Genomic DNA, 21,748 nt, shown 5'->3' on the forward strand with positions numbered 1-21,748 from the left:
CCAATGGCTTGTAGAATCCCGACTTAGATGGGGGAGAGAGCCTGCTTGAAGTGTAATAATTTGTTAGCAGTGAAGTGGAGGGATTCATGGAATGTTTTCGTTCTGTCCTCCTTTCACGCAGATACGACAGTCCAAATTCCTACGGTGACTGGTGTTGTGGGGAAACCCCTCTGTGTCCACGAATACAACCTTAACATGGGAGGGGTGGACCCCAACGACCAGTTGTTGGCGCCGTACCTAATTGCCTGTAAGGCCAGACGCTCGTACAAAAAAGTGTCTTTATACTTATTTCAATTGGCTCTGCTAAACACTTTTGTGCTATTCAAAGCTTCAGGACGAACTGGATCCTTCCTAAAATTCCAGGAAGAGATTGTCACAGCCCTTCTGTTTCCAGACGGTGCTATGGCCCACCTTCCCAACGCAAATGCAGTGAGCCGGCTGCATGAGAGGCATTTTCCGTATATGTCCTTCCTGGTACCCCTACCCAAAGAACACCCCAAAGAAGATGTTGTGTCTGCAGAAAATGCGGATTTAGGCGTGACACCCGCTTTTATTGTTCCTCCTGTCCTGACCAACCTGGTCTGTGCATCGGTGACTGTTTCAAATGCTACCACACACTAGTGGAGTATTAGCGTAGGGTACAGCACTACACAGTCCTAGGGCACGCTAACACAGGTTCTCGAAAGATGAGATGGCCATCACATTTTGAGAGACCCTAATCTGCAACGTTCAGTTTACAGTTTTTGTAAAAGTGAAAAAAGTGACAAAAAAAAACCACACACAAAAACACAAAAATATATAAAATAAAAAAGCCAAAAATAAAATCTGTTTTATTTTTACTACGTTTTATTGCATTTGCTTTGCAGGTATGGTATGTTATACTGTAATGTTACTTTGTTTTATTATTAACCATCATTTGCTTAGCAGGTACGCCATTCAGCTGCAGCATGGGTTTATTTATTCTGACAGCAACAGCGTTTGCTCCCACGATATGTAAAGCCGTGACTCCAGCGATGTCAAAGGTGATTTCACCACCAGTTAAAAAAAAAGACCATATATTTCGAAGCATGGGGGCAGGGGTGGAGGATCGATTTGCTCCTAACATTAGGGGCGGATTGCAACCATGCTTTGGCATATATTTTTTAGGCACAGATTGCATTAAAAAATGTTTTATTTTTACTATGTTTTATTGTATTTGTTTTGCAGGTATGGTAAGTCTTACTGTTATACTGTAATGTTACTTTGTTTTATTGTTAACCATTTGCTTAGCAGGTACGCCATTCAGCTGTAGCACTGATTTATTTATATTGACAGCAACAGCGTTTGCTCCCACGATACATTAATCAGCGACTCCAGCGCTGTAGGAGGTGATTTCACCACCACAGGTAAAAAAAAAAATGGTGCATGTATGCCCATCATTAGAAGTGGGTGGATGAAGGGCGGTATTCCAGTGGTGGGCATACCCACCGATCAATCTCTTTTTTTCGTTCAGTCCACAGGCTGCATGAAAAAAAGAACATTACAATGTATGCCCAACAAGGACCAGCGACGTACTGGTATGTTGCTGGACTTTGAGTGGTTATACCAGAATGATGCCTGCAGGTTTAGGTATCATCTTGGTATCATTCTTTTCAGCCAGCGGTCGGCTTTCATGTAAAAGCAATCCTAGTGGCTAATTAGCCTCTAGACTGCTTTTACAAGCAGTGGGAGGGAACATCTCTCCCTCCTACCTTCTTCCGTGGTCTTCTCTAACTCTCCTGTCCCAACAGGGAACCCGATAATGCAACTGGTGGTTCCACCAGCTGACCATAGAGCTGATCAAAGACCAGAACGGCTCCAATCATCTCTATGGCCTAAGAAACCGGAAGCTACGAGCATTTCATGACTTAGGTTTCGCCGGATATAAACAGCGCCATAGGGAAAGCATTTTATCACACCGATCTTGGTGTGGTCAGATGCTCTGAGGGCAGAGGAGAGGTCTAGGGTCTAATAGACCCCAATTTTTTCAAAAAAGAGTACCTGTCACTAACTATTGCATTACATTCCCTGAGATAACAATAAAAATGATTAAAAAAAAGAAAAAAAAGCAAAATAAATAATAATAATAAAAAAAAAAACCAAAACACCCCTGTCCCCCCTTGCTTACGCGCAAGGGCGAATGCAAGAGTTGGTCTGCTGTCATATGTAAACTGCAATTGCGCCATGCATGTGAGGTATCACCACGGAGGTCAGATCGAGGGCAGTAATTTTAGCAGTAGACCTCCTCTGTAAATCTAAAGTGGTAACCTGTAAAGGCTTTTAAAAATGTATGTAGTTTGTCCCCACTGCAGGTTCGTGCGCAATTTTAAAGCATGTTGTGTTTGGTATCCATGTACTCGGCATAAGATCATCTTTTTTATTTCATCAAACATTTGGGCAATATAGCGTGTTTTAGTGCATTTGAAAAAATCAATGCGCAAATGCTGTGTGAAAAACAAAAAATGCAACACTCACCATTTTAATCTGTAGGGCCTTTGCTTTAAAAAAAAATATATAATGTTTGGGGGTTCAGAGTAATTTTCTTACAAAAAAAAATATTTTCTCATGTAAACAAAAAGTGTCAGAAAGGGCTTTGTCTTCAAGTGGTTAGAAGAGTGGGTGATGTGCGACATAAGCTTCTAAATGTTGTGCATACAATGCCAAGACAGTTCAAAACCCCCCAAATTACCCCTTTTTGGAAAGTAGACACCCCAAGCTATTTGCTGATAGGCATGTTGAGTCCATGGAATATTTTATATTTTGCCACAAGTTGCGGGAAAATCACAAAGTCGTCACTAAATGATATATTGCTCAAACATGCCATGGGCATATGTTAAATTACACCCCAAAATAAATTCTGCTGCTTCTCCTGAGTTTGGGGATACAGGACCCCGAAAACCAATCACTGCCTTCAGGCTTTCTAAGGGCGTAAATTTTTCATTTCACTCCTCACTACCTATCACAGTTTTTGAGGCCATGAAATGCCAATATAGCACAACCACTCCCCCCCCCCCCAAATGACCCCATTTTGAAAAGTAGACACCCCAAGCTTTTTGCTGAAGGGCATGTTGAGTATTTTGCAGATCTCACTTTTTGTCACAAAGTTTTGAAAATTGAAAAAAAAAAAAAATGTCTTTCTTCATTTTCAAAAACAAATGAGAGCTGCAAAATACTCACCATGCCTCTCAGCAAATACATTGGGGTGTCTACTTTTCAAAATGAGGTCATTTGGGGGGGGGGGTTGTGCCATCTTTATGTGCCATCTTTATGGCCTTCGAAACTGTGATAGGTAGTGAGGAGGGTAATCAAAAATTTACGCCTGGCGGTGATTGGTTTTTGGGGTGCTGTACACGGCTAGGCTCCCAAAAAGTCCCACACATGTGGTATCCCCGTACGCGGAGAAGCAGCAGAATGTATTTTGGGGTGTAATTTCACATATGCCCATGGCATGTTCGAGCAATATATCATTTAATGACAACTTTGTGCAAAGAAAAAAAAAAAGAGAAGCAGCAGAATGTATTTTGGGGTGTAATTCCACATATAACCATGGCATGTGTGAACAATAGATCATTTACTGACAACTTTGTGTAATTTTTTATTTATTTTTTGTCATATTTCAATCACTTGTGACAAAAAATAAAATATTCAATGGGCTCAACAAGCCTCTCAGCAATTTCCTTGGGGTGTCTACTTTTTAAAATGGCGTCATTTGGGGGGGGGGGCTACATTTTGGCCTAAATGTATGACTAAAATTTAGTTTATTGGATTTTTCTTATAACAAAAAGTAGAAAATCTAATTTTTTTTTAAATTTTCGGTCTTTTTCCATTTATATCACAAAAAATCAAAATCAAAGAGGCAATCAAATACCATAAAAAAAAGCTCTATTTGTGATAAAAAAGGACACAAATTTCGCTTGGGTACAACATTGCATGACCGCGCAATTACCAGTTAAAGCAGAGCAGTGCCAAATTGTGAAATGTGCTCTGGTCATTGAGCAGCCTAATCTTCCAGGGCTGAAGTGGTTAAAGCAGTAGACATCTGTGCATGAGGACACACACATGTCTTCCAAGTCACACATGAAGTTGCACTGACATGCGGCTTTGAAATTGTGTGACTTCGTCTGAAATGGCCGCAGTCAATATGAACGAGGGCTTATACTGCTTTAACCACTTTGGGACCGCCCACCATAGATATAAGTCGCTACTTTAACGTTAAATACCATTGTTATGGCAGCAGATAGCTGCCATAACCCCAGTATTTTTCACCTGGTCGGTGATCCACTTTCACATAAAAGTGATCTCAGCAGTGGATTCGCCGCAAGATCACTTTTATGGGCAGTGGGAGAGGTCCCCCCCCCGACCCCTTCGGCAGTGGCGGAAATGATCCGATTCCTGGGATAGATGGGCAGGAAGTCGAGTGAGGGCAAGATGGCACCCACGTGACTCTATGCCCTTGGAGGACCGAAACAACGTCAAACATCACTTTCGCCCTCCGGCCTTAAAGGGACATTTTTTTTTTTTGTGAGGAACTGCATAATTGCTCACATAATTTGTAATAAAAACATCTTTGCCATTCTCAAGCTTCCCTCCAACCACTTTGCATATTATTTTATATATACTGTGATTCTGTACTTGCCAAATATGCTGCGGAAATCTCCCTCCGCTTAACTGTGGGCAGAAGAAGCGAAGAAGCTGCTGCCTGTTCACTTCCTGGATTTACACAGACACACCTCCAGCTCTGCAGCTCTCATTGGCCCTCTTATGACTCATCCCCCCTCCCTTCCTGACAAACTCTCACTAGAGTGAGAGAAAGAGCTGTGTTTGATGTCATAAGCCTAGGCTAATAACCAGACAAGAAACAAGAAGTGGGCTGTATAAGGTATTTACTGACAGAAAAACAAGTTTTACTATCCAAAGTTGAAACAACAAGAGCAGAAGATTTAATAGATGGAAAGTTGGAAAAATGACTGAAGTTCCGCTTTAAGTGGATAGCAATCTTCAGGAGTATTCTATAGATAGAGCCTTGACGAGGCTCTGTGGCTTACGCATGCATTTGCAAATATGTGCAGACTAAACCCCTGCTTTTAACGCATACTGTTAGACAGGTTATTTGGTTGTCTGCGAGCTGGTCGGTAAGTTAAGCTTGGTTTTTCCCTTGGATTTATCCTTGGCCTTTGTCTGTACCCGTTGTTAGCCTTCCAATGCTTCTTACTGCGATAGCCAGCTATAGATGAGAGCAAGTGGCATCTTTTTATATCACTGTCGTGTTTTTTGGTCAGGCAACGCACTGACACCTTTGCAGCCAGTGTGCTATATGCTGGGTGTTCAGCGTGCCCCTGTACCTTTAAGAAGGGGTGGGCTCCCCTTCAGTCCACCTGCTCTCACCTATCCATCAGAATCCATGTGCCTCCACTGTGGGGACACTTATAAGTTAGTGTTAGGTACCACAGATACCAGGGTGCCTTGACGAGGCTCTGTGGCTTACGCATGCACTTGCAAATGTGTGCAGACTAAACCCCCTGCTTTTAATGCATACTGTTAGACAGGTTATTTGGTTGTCTGTGGGCCGGTGGTAAGTTAAAGTGGAGTTCTACCCACTTTTACAACTCTTTAGCATCCCTCACTAAACTGTGCACTGTAAACGAATTGGATATTTTAAAAAATTTTTTCTCAGCACCTACTGTATATCTGCTGTATTCATTTTTCACTTCCTCCTCCCTGGCCGCGGCCCATCGCATCATTTCCTGTTTGCAATGCCTTCTGGGAAGGGCCAGCAACTTCCTCTGACACTGCCATTGCTATGGAAACCTGACCTGAAACCTATTACACTGCTTGTGCTGCACTGAGCATGTGCGAGATGATCTGCAAGGATGAGATCCAGGAAGAAATACAGTCTGGCTTCAGATGCCCACACTTAAGATGGCCACGGCCTGCTGTAAGTTTATAAAATAACAAACTACTGCTATAAACTAACAAAACAGACCTTAGTTTACAGACTAACTTTACTAGAATACATTAAGCTTGTGTATTATAGGGGTATTTTTATTTAAAAAGTATAATTTCAGCCGGAACACCACTTTGAGTTTGGTTTTTCCCTTGGATTTATCCTTGGCCTTGTTTGTACGTATTTTGTTAGATGTGGCTGCACTGTCAGCAAATCTTACGTCTCTTAGGGCCCCCCCCCCCTTCACACTGGTGTGACATCAGGTGCAACATGCGGTTTACAAATCGCACCTGAAGTCGCATCTAATGTCTTTCTATGGCATTGTCCTAATAAGTGCGATTTCAAGTGCCATTTGATAGTTTCAGCACTATTTTTCGCGGTTACAGGTGCAACTTACATGAAATCGCACGGATGTCGGCAAGCTGTTGATGAGATTGCACTGTACTGCGGCGCGATTTCAAAGCTGCATTCAGTGTGAACGGGGGTTTAACATCCATATTTTTTGTGTGTCACGTGGTGGTTGCTCTGAGTATGTCAATAAACACAGCAGCTTTGTGTGTCAGAAGCGGGATGAGATCTGGAAAATAAATGTATATTGCATAAAGTGTCCCTGTGTGTTCTCATTACTGACTTCTCATAAATGTAATAATGTATTGTGCAAGACGGATTACATAAAGACGCACGTTCAGTGCCAGGTGTGCTTAGGGTTATAAAAACAGAAGGATGACACGTCTCCCTAAGCAATGAAATAGTAATATGCACTCTGTCTATGTCATATAATGCAAATCCACCTCTCTGTTTTAACTGTAGCTCAACTGGCCTCCACCAGATGGCGACAGACAGCAGGAGAAAAAAATTATTCTGTATAGGAACCTGTTGTGTGGTCCTTGTATTCCTGACTGCATTTTATATTTGCAAACATAAAAACATCCTTGCTTGGGGAATGCTGAGACAAAATCAATTCTCATAAACCATGAGAGAAAAGTAAAACGGAGAGATAAAATTGGATTGCTGGATATAGCCACCAATCGGAGTTTAATTTAATGTTTCAATATTTTATTATTAGTTTATTATTACAGGGAACTGTGGGTATAGGATTGTGTATATGGGATTGTATAAATTTTTTTTATTTTTTTTATTTTTATTTTTTTATTTTTTTTAATTTGGTTGGACTTGTGTCTTTTTTCCCAATATATTTTATTGAAAGGTTTTAAGAGAATACAAGTATACACATGCAATGTATAATGAAAAGAACATAGAAAAATACTTATAGGTAATAGTGGATGATTGTAAGCAAGAGATGACATTAAATGAATTTTAAAGTGGAGGGCCACCCTGAAAAAAAAAAAATACACCAAAAATCCTAAAAAAAAAAAAAAAAAAAAAACATTTGAAAAAAAAAAATGTTTTAAACTTACCTAAACCCTTGTTGCTAGGCAGTCTTCCTAATCTGCCTCTTCCTTTTCCGCGGCGTCTTCTGCTCCTCGGTGAGCGGTCCTGTTGTCTTCTGGGAACTGTGTGTCTTCCCAGAACACCACAGGGCCATTCACAGAGCGCCGCGCCGCTCGCACATGTGCAGTAGGAAACTGGCAGTGAAGCTGCAAGGACGGGTCGGCCACGGGCGGCCGACATCACGGGCACCCAGGACAGGTAAGTACTTATTTAAAGTCAGCAGCTACAGAGTTTGTAGCTGCTGACTTTTCTTTTTTTTTTTTTTTTTATGGCCAGAATCCCGCTTTAAGGAAGTTTTGGCGGAAGTCTGGGCTTCTTGAAGAAAGAAGGAAAGAGCAATATAAGTGCGAAAACATATAAAAGGGAGGGTTTGGAAGTTGGGAAAAAAATAATAAAATAATATCAAAATCATTAACACAGATAATAATAAAAAGTTATATTAAAAGAAAATCAAATTATACATAAGAAAATCAGACAATTGTCCAATGGAGCGAACAGGCCTGGCCAACAGTCTGTCATCACACAATTCCTGGCGGAAAATCTGATCGTGTGTACGAGGCTTTAGGCAAGCGATCATATGAGATAGCCATAGTCTCTTCCATGGCATTGTGTCTTTTTTTCAACCTAACTATGTAACTATGTAAGGTATTTTTTTTTTTTTTATCATTCACTTATCACACGTTTCTTTAAAATTGGAGCACAGATTCTTTTACACTTTCACAATGTTGAACGTATATTATTCATGTTTATTTATTTATTTATTTTTTTATATATTGTCATTTTTATTATTTTCCAAAAAATTACAAAGTAATATAAACAAACAGAAGATAGAAAAATATAATAAAATTGTAAGGTACTTTCACTGGCCACTTTATTAGGTACACCTTGCTAGTTCCGGGTTGGACCCCCTTTTGCCTTCATTCTTTGTGTCATAGATAACAAGGTGTTGGAAACATTCCTCTGAGATTTTGTTCCGTAGTGACATACTAGCATCACGCAGTTGCTGCAGATTTGTCGGCTGCACATCCATTGGAGTACAGGGACCTCATTGTCATGTTAAAGAAACCAGTGGTGAGATGATTTGATCTTTGTGACATGGTGTATTATCCTGCTGGAAGGAGCCATCAGAAGATGGGGACACTGTAATCATAAAGGGATGGACATGGTCAGCAACAATACTCAGGTAGGTCGTGGGGTTTAAATGCTCAATTGGTACTAAAGGGCCCAAAATGTACCAAGAAAATATCCCCCCCACACCATTACACCACCACCAGCCTGAACCGTTGGTACAAGACAGGATGGATCCATGCTTTCATGTTGTTTACGCCAAATTCTGACCCGACCATCTGAATGTCACAGCTGAAATCGAGGCTGATCAGACCAGGCAAGGTTTTTCCAATCTTCTATTGTCCAATTTTGATGAGTCTCTGCGAATTGTAGCCTCAGTTTCTTGTTCTTAACTGATACCTGGTGTGGTCTTCTGCTGCTGTAGCCCATCTGCTTCAAGGTTGGCTATGTTGTGCGTTCAGAGATGGTATTCTGCATACCTTGGATGTAACGAGTGGTTATTTGAGTTACTGTTGCCTTTCTATCATCTCAAATCAGTCTGCCCATTCTCCACTGACCTCTGACATCAACAAGGCATTTTCCTCCACAAAACTGCCTCTCACTGGATATTTTCTCTTTTTCTGATCATTCTCTGCAAACCCGAGAGATGGTAGTGTGTGAAAATCCCAGTAGATCGGCAGTTATTGAAACACTCAGACCAGCCCGTCTGTCACCAACAACCATTCCACGTTCAAAGTCACTTAAAATCCCCTTTCTTCCCCATTCTGATGCTCGGTTTGAACTTCAGCAAGTCGTCTTCACCACGTCTAGATGCCTAAATGCACTGAGTTGCTGCCATGTGATTGGCTGATTAGCAGTTTGTGTTACCAACCAATTGAACAGGTTACCTAATAAAGTGGCCGGTGAGCGTGTATAGTGCTGTCAATTTAAGCAGCGCTGTACATATATATTATACATTGACATCAGTCTCTGTCCTCGAAGGGCTTACAATCTAAGGTCTCTAACTCACATGCATACACACACATACTAAGGCCAATATAGACAGGAACCAATTAACCTACCAGCATGTCTTTGGAGTGTGGGAGAAAACCAGAGTACCCAGAGGAAACTCAAGCAGGCACAGGGAGAACATGCAAACTACAGGCAGGTAGTGCCCTGGTCAGGAATCGAACCAACCACCCTAGTGCTGCTAGGCAGAAGTGTTAACCAAGGTGAAACCTGATTGGTTGTTGACAGCAACATTAAACTTACTACACATTTGATTGTACAATCTCCTTTAGATCTACCAAACAAGTACGTAGTGTAAATGCCTGCCTGACTGGAAGCCAATTGATTGGATAGTGTAGGTAGGTCCTCTTGCTGCATAGTTTTGGTAAATCTAAAACTGATTGTACAAAGATTGTATGGTCAGAATGTCATGTATATGGTGACCCTAAGGGTTCTAGTAAAAAATTTAAATACAGTGAAAATGTCTGAGCATATGCACAGCCATCACAAACAATTCCTGTAATTTTTCTAAAAAGTTTATTTTTTTATGATTGTCAGCTCCGTCTAGTGGCCATAATGCAGTATTTTCCTGAAATACCTCAATTGGGAAAATACTGCATTTTTGCCACCAGATGGTGCTGGCAATCATGAGAAATACACTTATCAGAAAGATTATGGGATTTTTTGTGGTGGTTGTGCAAATCCTCAGACATTCACACTGTGAATTTTTTTTCAACTAGATCCCTAAGTTTTTATAATTTTTCCTTATTTTGAATAACTGATCCCCATAAAATGCTGTTTTTTTGGACAGAATGATAGATGTATGTAATTCTGGAGGCCACTGTCTGACTCTGCCCAGACTATAAACCGTCTTTCTCTGATTCTGCCCTGACTAACCTGGTGCTGTCTGGTTTTACTTCAAATAAACGGGCACTCTCTGGTCCGTTCCTGACTAACCTGGCACTCTCTGGTTTTGCCCTGACTAGCCTAGCTGTCTCAGGAACTGCCTCAACTATCCTTGCACTCTGTTGATCTACCCCAATTCACCAAGCACTCCCTGGTTGTGCCCCAACTAACATTGCTCTTTTTTGTTCTGTCCCAATTAACTTGGCACTCTGGTTTTCTCCTGATTTGCCTAGCTCTCTTAGGTTCTGCTCCAATTACCCTGGTACTCTTTGGTTGTGCCCCAACTCACCGTTCTCTCTCTTGTTCTGACCCAAATATCTTGGCACTCTCTGGTTCTACCCCAATTTACCTGGCACCTTCTGTTTCTGCCCAACTATACTTACACTTTCTTATGCCACGGCTAACTTGGTGCTCTCTGTTTCTGCCCCAATAATCTGTCTCTCTTTGGCTCACTCCTGACTAACCCCTGGCACTCTCTGGTTCTGTCCCAACTAACCTTGTTCTTTCTTCTGCACTGATTCACCTGATTCTGCCCCAACTATCCTGGCACTCTCTGGTTTTGCCCTGATTCAACTAGCACTCGCTGGTTCTGCCCAAACTAACATTGCTCCCTCTTATTCTGCCTCAACTACTTGGCACTCTCTGGTTCTCTCCTGACTTACCAGACTCTCTCAGGTTTTGCTCCAAGTACCCTGGCACTCTCTGGTTCTGCCCCAGCTAACCTTTCTCTCTCTTTTTCTGACCCAACTAAACAGTGGTGTAGTGGGTAGCACTTTCGCCTAGCAGTAAGAAGGGTCGCTGGTTCGAATCCCGACCACGACACTACCTGCCTGGAGTTTGCATGTTCTCCCTGTGTCTGCGTGGGTTTCCTCCGGGTACTCCGGTTTCCCCCCACACTCCAAAGACATGCTGGTAGGTTAATTGGACCCTGTCTAAATTGGCCCTAGTATGTATGAATGTGAGTTAGGGACCTTAGATTGTAAGCTCCTTATGTTAATGTATAATGTATATGTAAAGCGCTGCGTAAATTGACGGCGCTATATAAGTACCTGAAATAAATAAACTTGGCACTCTCTGGTTCTGTAACAATAATCTGTCTCTGTTCAGTTATTTTATGACTAACATGACTCTCTCTGGTTCTCTCCTGATTATCCTGGCACTCTCTGGTTCTGCCCTAATTCACCTGGCACTCTCTGGTTCTGCCCCAACTATCCTGGCACTTTCTGGTTCTACCACAGCTAACTTGGTGCTCTCTTGTTCTGCCTCAATAATCTGTCTATCGTTGGTTCTCTTCTAATTAACCTGGCACTCTGCATCTCCCCTGATTAACCTGGCACTCTCTGGTTCTCTCCTGACTAACCTGGCACTCTCTGGTTCTCACCTGACTAACCTGGCACTCTCTGGTTCTCACCTGACACTCTCTGCTTCTCTCCTGATTATCCTGGCACTCTGGATCTCCCCTGATTAACCTGGCACTCTCTGGTTCTCTCCTGACTAACCTGGCACTCTCTGGTTCTCTCCTGACTAACCTGGCACTCTCTGGTTTTCTCTCTCTCTCCTGGCACTCTCTGGTTCTCTCCTGACTAACCTGGCACTCTCTGGTTTTCTCTCTCTCCTGGCACTCTCTGGTTCTCTCCTGACTAACCTGGCACTCTCTGGTTTTCTCTCTCTCTCCTGGCACTCTCTGGTTCTCTCCTGATTACCCTGACACTCTCTCTCTCTCTCCTGATTACACTGGCATGCTTTGGTTCTCTCTCTCCTGATTACCCTGGCATGCTCTGGTTCTCTTTCTTCTGATTGCCCTGGCACTCTCTGGTTCTCTCTCTCTCTCCTGGCACTCTCCGGTTCTCTCTCTCTCTCTCTCCTGGCACTCTCCGGTTCTCTCTCTCTCTCTCCTGGCACTCTCCGGTTCTCTCTCTCTCTCTCCTGGCACTCTCTGGTTCTCTCTCTCCTGATTACCCTGGCAGTCTCTGGTTCTCTCTCTCCTGATTACCCTGGCACTCTCTGGTTCTCTCTCTCTCTCCTGGAACTCTCCGGTTCTCTCTCTCTCTCTCCTGGCACTCTCTGGTTCTCTCTCTCTGTCCTGGCACTCTCCGGTTCTCTCTCTCCTGATTTCCCTGGCACTCTCTGGTTCTCTCTCTCTCTCCTGATTACCCTGGTACTCTGGTTCTCTCTCTCTCTCCTGGCACTCTCTGGTTCTCTCTCTCCTGGCACTCTCCGGTTCTATCTCTCTCCTGGCACTCTCCGGTTCTCTCTCTCCTGGCACTCTCTGGTTCTGCCATGTCTATCCTTGGTGCTATTTTGTCCTGTCAGTGGAGCTGCTCACCCTTGTATGTCCTATTCCCTGCTGACAGTAAATCCGGTGTATATATATATATATATATATATAGTGTGAGTGGTGATGATTCGGGGCTCAGTGTAGGGTGCGGAGTGATCTCCCGATGTCATTGCAGTGACACCCTCCTCCCCGCACACCGCCCGCCAGGAGAGTGTCCCCGGCTCAGCCCCCCTCTCCTCCCCCTCCCGGCTCCCTCCTCCCCCCTCCCTCCTGTGCTGGGAGCCGGTCCCCGGGATCATCCGCAGCCAGACCGGTCCCCTCCGCATCTCCCCGGGAGAGAGAGAGAGAGAGAGACATGTCTGCCAAAGGTAAGCGAGCGGTGTGCTGAGCGGTGTGCGGAGCGGTGTGGAGGTGAGAGCGGGGAATGGTGCAATGTCTGCCCGCTGCCCCCCCGACTCCATCTCCTCCTCACCCGGCTCTCCGCATTCTACAGAGCGCCGGATTGCTGCATTTCTCTGCACGTGACCGGCGGATGGAAGGCCGACAATGGCAATATATATATATATATACACAGGTGTGCTTCTAATATAGAGATCACCTCTAATACACAGGACAGGTGTTCTTATATAGAGATCACACCTCTCTAATACACAGGACAGGTGTTCTTCTAATACACAGGACAGGTGTTCTTCTAATATAGAAATCACACACCTCTAAAACACAGGACAGATGTGCTGCTAATACAGAGGAGCTGCAATACACAGAAAACTGTTAATACACAGGACAGGTGTTCATATATAGAGATCACACACCTCTAATGCACAGGTCAGGCATTCTTATACAGAGATTACATAACTAGTACACAGGACAGGTACTCTTAAAGAGAGCTCATACCTCTAATACACAGGACAGGTGTGCTTCTAATACACAGAGAACACCTGTACTGCACAGGACATGTGTTCTTATATAGAGATCACACATCTCTAATACACAGGACAGGTGTGCGTCTAATACACAGGCCAGATGTTCTTATATAGATACCACGCACTTCTAATACACAGGACAGGTGTTCTTATATAGAAATTACACACCTCTAATACACAGGCCAGATGTTCTTATATAGATATCACACACTTCTAATACACAGGACAGGTGTTCTTATATAGAGATTACACACCTCTAATACACAGGACAGGTGTTCTTATATAGATATCACACATCTCTAATACACAGGACAGGTGTTCTTATATAGATATCACACATCTCTAATACACAGGACAGGTGCTCATATATAGAGGTCACACCTCTGATACACAAAACAGGTGTTCTTATATAGAGATCACACCTCTAGTACGCAGGACAATATGGGAGAATTATATAAAGTCCTGTGTATAGTAACACTGGCAGGCCTCTGTCCTGTGTATAGTAACACCATCAACTATATGTCTCTGCTCTGTGTATAGTAACACCATCTGTGTCTCTGCCCTGTGTATAGTAACACTGTAGGAAACTGAGCCCCTTTCCCTTCATAGTGAGTTGCTGCCCACCAGCTGAAAGTTAAAATCAGGCTTTCAGTGTCTGCTATGTGAACCAGCTGGTGGGAGGAGCAATGATTCAGGCGGAATTTGAGATCTAAAAACGAGTCAAAGAGAACTGTAGTAGTTGTCACCAACAACCAATCAGGTTCTCCCTCTCCCTCTGTATATGTGCCTCTGGTTGGGGTCGCGCTGTGACCGATCTCACAATGGTGATCTTGTAAACGGTTTTCTGTTCTATGATTATTTCCCAGCTGTGTACTGGAGGTCTGTGTGAGAATATTGGTCATCACATAAAAACTGTCTGTGTCCCCCCACCAGTGCCCAATCACATTCATCCTTGACCCTCCAGTTATCATATTCCGGTGCCCAGCCCCCTCCTGGCTGATCCTATGAAGTGTGACATTTCTTGTAGAGAATGTGAGTGACTTTGGGTGATATTAGAGGGACGTCCCCCAAAAAAAGAGAAAAGAAAAAATCTGGTTCTGCTGCTTCTGTGTTTAACTTCTGCGCTCTGTAGACAATTCTTCCTGGAGGGGGAGGGGCTGGGTGGTGCACAAGGGGCGACTTTATCGGTTACATTGTAGCACCTGCCATGTATCACCCATGAGGAGGAACGTTTGTTTGTTTGTTTCTGATTGTTTATTATTGATAACTTCCTCCTGGAAATGGAGATAATTAAAAACAAATATTCAGGCTTCATCCACACCTGTGCGCTGCACCTCTGCAGACTCGCTGTGGCCCTATTCATTCTTATTGGCGCCCCACACATATTACAAACGCACGGCAAATTCGCATTGGTGAAGTGTTTTTGGCGCAGAGCGAATTCTAAAAAGGGGCAGGCATGTTTTTTGCGTGTTTCACCCCCATATCCCAGGAGTCTGTGGGCAGTCCTGATGTCATTCTTGCCTAGGACGAGAAATGCGACAGTAAGGCCTCCTTAGTCACACGGGCGCAATTAAAGCGTTACTAAACCCAGGACACGGCGTTCACTATATCTGGTCTCCCACAGAATATGGAAATGCGATTATTTTAGTAAATATAAACTGATAAATATTTTTTCTCATCAGCAGTATATAGCAGTCTTGTGACTTCTATCGGTGTCTGGTTAAAGCTTATAGGAGGAGTTTTCATTCTCCTCTGACTGTCCTATGAGGCTGCAGGACCCCTGACCCTCTGTCTGGACAGTGCTGATCACATGCATCCTTCCCTCCAAAAAAAAAACAAAACAAAAAAAAAACTCTAGCAATAGACACCAAACTGAGCGTGTGCAGAGTGCCTCCTAGAGCTCTGTACTATCAGCAGATGGATTGGGGACAGTGGAAGAAGGGGAGGTTAAAACAGCCTTATTACACAAAACAGTAAATGATTTTACTGTTGAAGGTTTAGTAACACTGTAAAGCAGAACTAAAGTTCTTCTGTAAGAAACAATGAGCAGGCTTTCATTGCAGAGGAGACATGCGCTGTCTCTTCTGCAAAATAATGCCCCTACCTGCCTGCCCCTTGTTTAACCCGGCACTGTAAATTGAGCTGCGCATTTGCAGCTCAGCTTACAGTGTCAGGCTGGTCTCTGAGTGCCGGGATGACGAGCTGCTGCGCATGCGCAGGGCGGCCAATGAAGAGGCCCGAAGACTGACACTTAGAAGAAGATTCCGGCGAGGAACCGTTGGACAGGTGAGTATTTAATACCTTGAGCCCCCCCCCATTTACACTGAATGCGGCTTTGAAATCGCGGGACTTCACCTGAAATCGCACCATTTCAAAGCCACATGTCAGTGCCACTTCGGGTGCGACTTGGCTGACGTGCTGTGAACAAGGTTCTTCGCCGAAACATGTTAGCAGTTACTTTGTACTTGGTGATTATCGAATGAAGAATTTGGATGGATTCCAGAGTGCGGGTTCTTTCCATATATTAATTGGTTGATATTTGTGCAATTTCATGCACAGATGTCTATGCAAGTCGCATCTGAAATTGACAAAAGCAGTGCAGGAAACTCGGTGCGGCACTGCAAAGTCGCACCCATCTGAACAGTTCCATTGCTGACAATGGGGTGCGACTTGTCCAGCGATTTGTACCTGTCAGCCAGCACCCGATAAACGATTGAAGAATCGGTTCAGGTGAGGACATTGTGGGCTCCCTGGACAGGTAAGTGTCCTAATATTAAAGTCAACAGCTACAGTATTCGTAGCTGCTGACTTTTAATTTTTGGGGGGAGGTCGGAGCTCCTCTTTAACAATTGGTATAGTGCCATCATATGCCATGGCACTGCAAAAAGTGACACAAACATAAGGGGGTTGATTTACTAGGCAAATAGACTGTACACTTTGGAAGTGCAGTTGCTCTAGACTAGAGCTTAGTAAATGAGGGGGGTTCTGCTGACTTCCATCATCCAATCAGAAATCTCCTCATCTGGGCTCTCTATGGCAGGACATTACATAGAGATACCTAAAATACGAATACATTAGAGTCGATCCACTAAAGGCAAATAGACCGTGAACTTTTAAAGTGTGATTCACTCTGCAAGGGCATTTGTGCCAAAGCTTATGTGGTGAAGCTCTGTTGACTTCCATCATCCAATCATGTGCAGGCAAAAATGCTGTTTTTTTCTTTTGCTTGCATGTGATTGGGTTGTCATTGTAAACTGAAGTTTCACCTCATTTACTAAGCTCTGAAGAATCTGCACTTGTTGCAACGTGCATAGTCATTTTGCTTTTAGTAAATCCGTCCCTAAGTGTCGGTGTCAGTCAATGGAGAAGGAAGCAGTGCTGGATTAGTAATTTGCATATAAGATGACACTTTGGGGTTGATTTAATAAAGGCAAATAGACAGTGCACTCTGGAAGTGAAATTAAAAAAAGGAAAACAAATAGAAAGACTTGGATGAAAAGCACAGAAGGAAGACAGAGAAAACAATTGCTTTAGTTCTATTTTAGTGAAGAGGAGGCCAAGCATGCTGTGGCTCTGTATGTCCACACTTCTCAGCAGTGGCAGACCACCCCCCCTCCCCCATCCATGCCCCCTGACCCCTAATCTACATTCGGGGCGCCGGACGCATGGATTCCAATGGGGGGGGGGGGGGGTTGAAGCACATAGGCTTCAAAAAAGTGTGGGCTAGGGGCACAGAGCACTGTGCTCCAAGCCCACCCAGTTGTGTGACAATAGCAAATGAATATTCGCTAATGTCTTCCTGCTTCTCTTCCTGGCCAATCAGGAAGCCTGTTCTGAGACCCGATTGTGCCGGGAGTCCTTGGACCCGATTGTGCCGGGAGTCCTTGGACCCGATTTGGCTGGGAGTCCTTGGACTCGATTTGGCTGGGAGTCCTGGGACCCGATTTGGCCGGGAGTCCTGGGACCCGATTTGGCCGGGAGTCCTGGGACCCGATTTGGCCGGGAGTCCTGGGACCCGATTTGGCCGGGAGTCCTGGGACCCGATTTGGCCCGGAAGTCCTGGGACCGGATTTGGCCGGGAGTCCTGGGACCCGATTTGGCCGGGAGTCCTGGGACCCGATTTGGCCGGGAGTCCTGGGACCCGATTTGGCCGGGAGTCCTGGGACCCGATTTGGCCCGGAAGTCCTGGGACCGGATTTGGCCGGGAGTCCTGGGACCCGGGAATCCTGGGAATCCTGGGAAACCTGGGAGGCTAGGGGCACAGAGCACTGTGCTCCAAGCCCACCCAGTTGTGTGACAATAGTAAATGAATATTCGCTAATGTCTTCCTGCTTCTCTTCCTGGCCAATCAGGAAGCCTGTTCTGAGACCCGATTTGGCCGGGAGTCCTGGGACCTGATTTGGCCGGGAGTCCTTGGACCCGATTTGGCCGGGAGTCCTGGGACCCGATTTGGCCGGGAGTCCTGGGACCCGATTTGGCCGGAAGTCCTGGGACCCGATTTGGCCGGGAGTCCTGGGACCCGATTTGGCCGGGAGTCCTGGGACCCGATTTGGCCGAGAGTCCTGGGACCCGATTTGGCCGAGAGTCCTGGGACCCGATTTGGCCGAGAGTCCTGGGACCCGATTTGGCCGAGAGTCCTGGGACCCGATTTGGCCGGGAGTCCTGGGACCCGATTTGGCCGGGAGTCCTTTGACTCGATTTGGCCGGGAGTCCTTGGACCCGATATGGCCGGGGGTCCTGGGACCCGATTTGAGACCCCCCCACCCCCACCAGCGGCCACTGCTTCTCAGTAGTATATCTAGACATACATGTACAGGAAGAATGAATAACTTTAGTGATATGTTGTAGTATAGTTCAATAGTTTATAAAAGGTGTTGTTCTGCTGTACATAGTGTGTAATATTATATACAGTATACAAGGGGAAAGACATATGTGCTCATTCCATGCTCAGCTCCTGCTTCCTACTCTGCAGTATTACACAATGGCTGATCCTTATAACACAAGTCTATGAGTTAGCCAACCAACTGAGAACTAGGTGACACAGGGACAATGTCCCCAATGTAGTCACAAACAGAAACGGACAAAAAGGACAAAAATAGTAGGTCTTCACCTCTTTATTTAAAATGAAAACTAAAGTTTAACCGCTTAAAGACTGCCCCCATAGCAGTTTAAATGCTACAGGGTGGCTCTTCTGTGCAGAATCATATGTATATACGTGATTCTGCACTTGCGCCTGCAGGGGGAGTGCACAAGCCGCAGGAGGGCCACTGTGATTTTTCACAGCAGAAGCTGATCTGTAGGTGTCGGGCAATGGATGTCCGCCGGCACTCGCCGATCGTCGGTAATACACATAAGACGAAGCTCTGCCTATGTAAACAAGGCAGATCTCCGTTCTGACAGGGGGGAAGGGATGGATTTTGTGTCTCTGCAAAGCAGGGAAAAAAATCCATCTCTTTTCTTAGTAAAAGCAGCACACATAGTACACATAAACACTGGTTAAGCACACAGATTACCTTTTGATCGCCCTAAATGTTTAACCCCTTCCCAGCCAGTGTCATTAGTACAGTGACAGTGCATATTTGTAGCACTGATCACTGTATTAGTGTCACTGGTTCCCACAAAGTGTCAAATATGTCAATTTCGTGTCTGATTGTCTGTCGCAATATTGCACTTCACAGGTCCCAGAAGACTGTGGCCCATTCACAAAGTGCAGAACGCTTCGAGCATGCGCAATAGGAAACCAGCTGTGAAGCCTCAAGGCTTTCAGTGCCATTTTGCCCTAGTCAGGATGGCAGTGCCAGCACCTGATAGCCAGTTGGAGAATGGGCTCGGGTGAGGACATCGCTTAATGTTCTGTCGCTTTCATCCAATCATTGGCAAGCAAAAATGCTGTTTTTTATTTTTTTTTATTTTCCTTGTATGTGATTGGATCATGTAAACTGAAGCTTCACCTCATTTACTAAGCTCTGGAGCAACTGCACTTGCAAAGGGCATAATCGTTTTGCCTTTGATAAATCCATCCCAAGATGTCAGTGTCAGGCAGTGGAGGAGGAAGCAGTGCTGGATTAGTAAACTGTATATAAGGTGACAGTGTGTGCCTTGTCAGATAGTGCTGGGTCAGTCATTTGTATATAAGGTGACACATTAGGGTTGATTTACTAAAGGCAAATAGACTGTCTTAGTGTCCGATTGTCCGCCACAATTTCGCAGTCCTGCTATAAGTCACTGATCGCCGCCATTACTAGTATAAAAAAAATTCCATAAATATATCCCATAGTTTGTAGATGGTATAACGTTCGTGTAAACCAATCAATATACGCTTAATGGGATTTTTTTTACCAAAAATATGTAGCAGAATACATATTGGCCTAAGTTGAAGAAGAAATTTGATTTTTAAATTTTTTTTATTGGATATTTGTTTTATAGCAGAAAGTTTATATATATATATATATATATATATATATATATATATATATATATATATATATATATATATATATATATATATAAAATTATTTTTTTGTTAAATTGTTGATATTTGTTTGTTTATGGTGCAAAAAAGAACAAACTCAGAGGTGATCAAATATCACCAAAAAAAGCTCTATTTGTGGGAAAAAAAAGACATCAATTTTATTTGGGTACAGCGCCGCATGACTGCGCAATTGTCATTTAAAATAACGCAGTGCTGTATCGCAAAAAATGACCTGGTCGTGAAGGCGGGGGGGGGGGGTAAATCTTCCAGAGGTCAAGTGGTTAATCTTCTTATATTTTGCCTTCCCTGGTTCCTCATTTCCCTCCTTATCAGCTTTCTGATGATAATATATATATATATATATATATATATATATATATATACATATATAATATAATTTAATATCTTATTGTAGACTCAGTCGTTTCATCACAGTGTCACTGTGCTTCTCTGTGTGATGCAGGCAGATTGTGGCTGGATGGAGGGGCCAGCTGGGTGCTGTACACATTGCCTCCCACAGTTGTTTTCATATTGCTTACTCTGATATGACCGCACACTGTGAGCTTCTCACAGTGTGCATTAGCAGATGCAGCAAGTCAGATGGAGCCTGCCTCATTTCCTGCCTGGAGGATGTCCAGCATCATTTAGGGCTTTCCTCCCCAGCCTGACTGTCCCTGGCCCACTCCTTTCATTCATTAGATTTCAGTTTTTTGAGTTATGCAAAACATAAGGGCAGTACCTAGGGCAGTGATGGTGAACCTTGGCACCCCAGATGTTTTGGAACTACATTTCCCATGATGCTCAACTACACTGCAGAGCGCATGAGCATCGTGGGAAATGTAGTTCTACAACATTTGGGGTGCCAAGGTTCACCATCACTGACCTAGGGCAATATGTATGCAAATGCAGCCGGTCTAGAAATGCAAATTCCTCCCCATTGACATCCAACCATAAATGCTTATTTATATTTGCATAACTCCTCCCAAGAGCCAACCCACTGCTTGCATCGGAGAGGTGCACTGAGGCGGGTGCTGTTAGGTTTTCAGGAAGCCATGTTCAGTACCTTCCAGCCACGCATTGCCTAGAGAAGCACAGAGACCCAGTGATTAAATCACTGGATGTCACAAAAGATACAGTATCTCATAAAAGTGAGTACACCCCTCACATTTTTGTAAATATTTTATTATATCTTTTCATGTGACAATACTGAAGAAATGACACTTTGCTACAATGTAAAGTAGTGAGTGTACAGCTTGTATAACAGTGTAAATTTGTTGTCCCCTCAAAATAACCCAGAACACAGCCATTAATGTCTAAACCTCTGGTAACAAAAGTGAGTACACCCCTAAGTGAAAATGTCCAAATTGGGCCCAAAGTGTCAATATTTTGTGTGGCCACCATTATTTTCCAGCACTGTCTTAACCCCCTTGGGCATGGAGTTCACCAGAGCTTCACAGGTTGCCACTGAAGTCCTCTTCCACTCCTCCATGACGACATCACAGAGCTGGTGGATGTTAGATTCCTTGCGCTCCTCCACCTTCCATTTGAGGATTCCCCACAGATGCTCAATAGGGTTTAGGTCTGGAGACATGCTTGGCCAGTCCATCATCTTTACCCTCAGCTTCTTTAGCAAGGCAGTGGTCATCTTGGAGGTGTGTTTGGGGTCGTTATCATGTTAGAATACTGCCCTGTGGCCCAGT

The 21,748-nt window shown here is 44.1% G+C and overlaps 1 protein-coding gene across 1 annotated transcript in view; it reads right to left on the bottom strand.

Annotated features, from left to right (window-relative positions):
- Positions 1-7,660: 7,660 nt before the first annotated feature.
- The window catches only part of LOC141105754 (FHF complex subunit HOOK interacting protein 2A-like), a 34,052-nt gene continuing 19,964 nt past the window's right edge, over positions 7,661-21,748 (bottom strand). Inside the window, exon 10 of the mRNA XM_073595842.1 lies at positions 7,661-8,554. Coding sequence (XP_073451943.1) covers positions 8,539-8,554 — 16 coding nt within the window. The 3' untranslated portion in view covers positions 7,661-8,538. The remainder of the gene's footprint in view (positions 8,555-21,748) is intronic.

Source organism: Aquarana catesbeiana, linkage group LG08 (genome assembly GCF_042186555.1).
Source record: "Aquarana catesbeiana isolate 2022-GZ linkage group LG08, ASM4218655v1, whole genome shotgun sequence".
Taxonomy (NCBI): domain Eukaryota; kingdom Metazoa; phylum Chordata; class Amphibia; order Anura; family Ranidae; genus Aquarana; species Aquarana catesbeiana.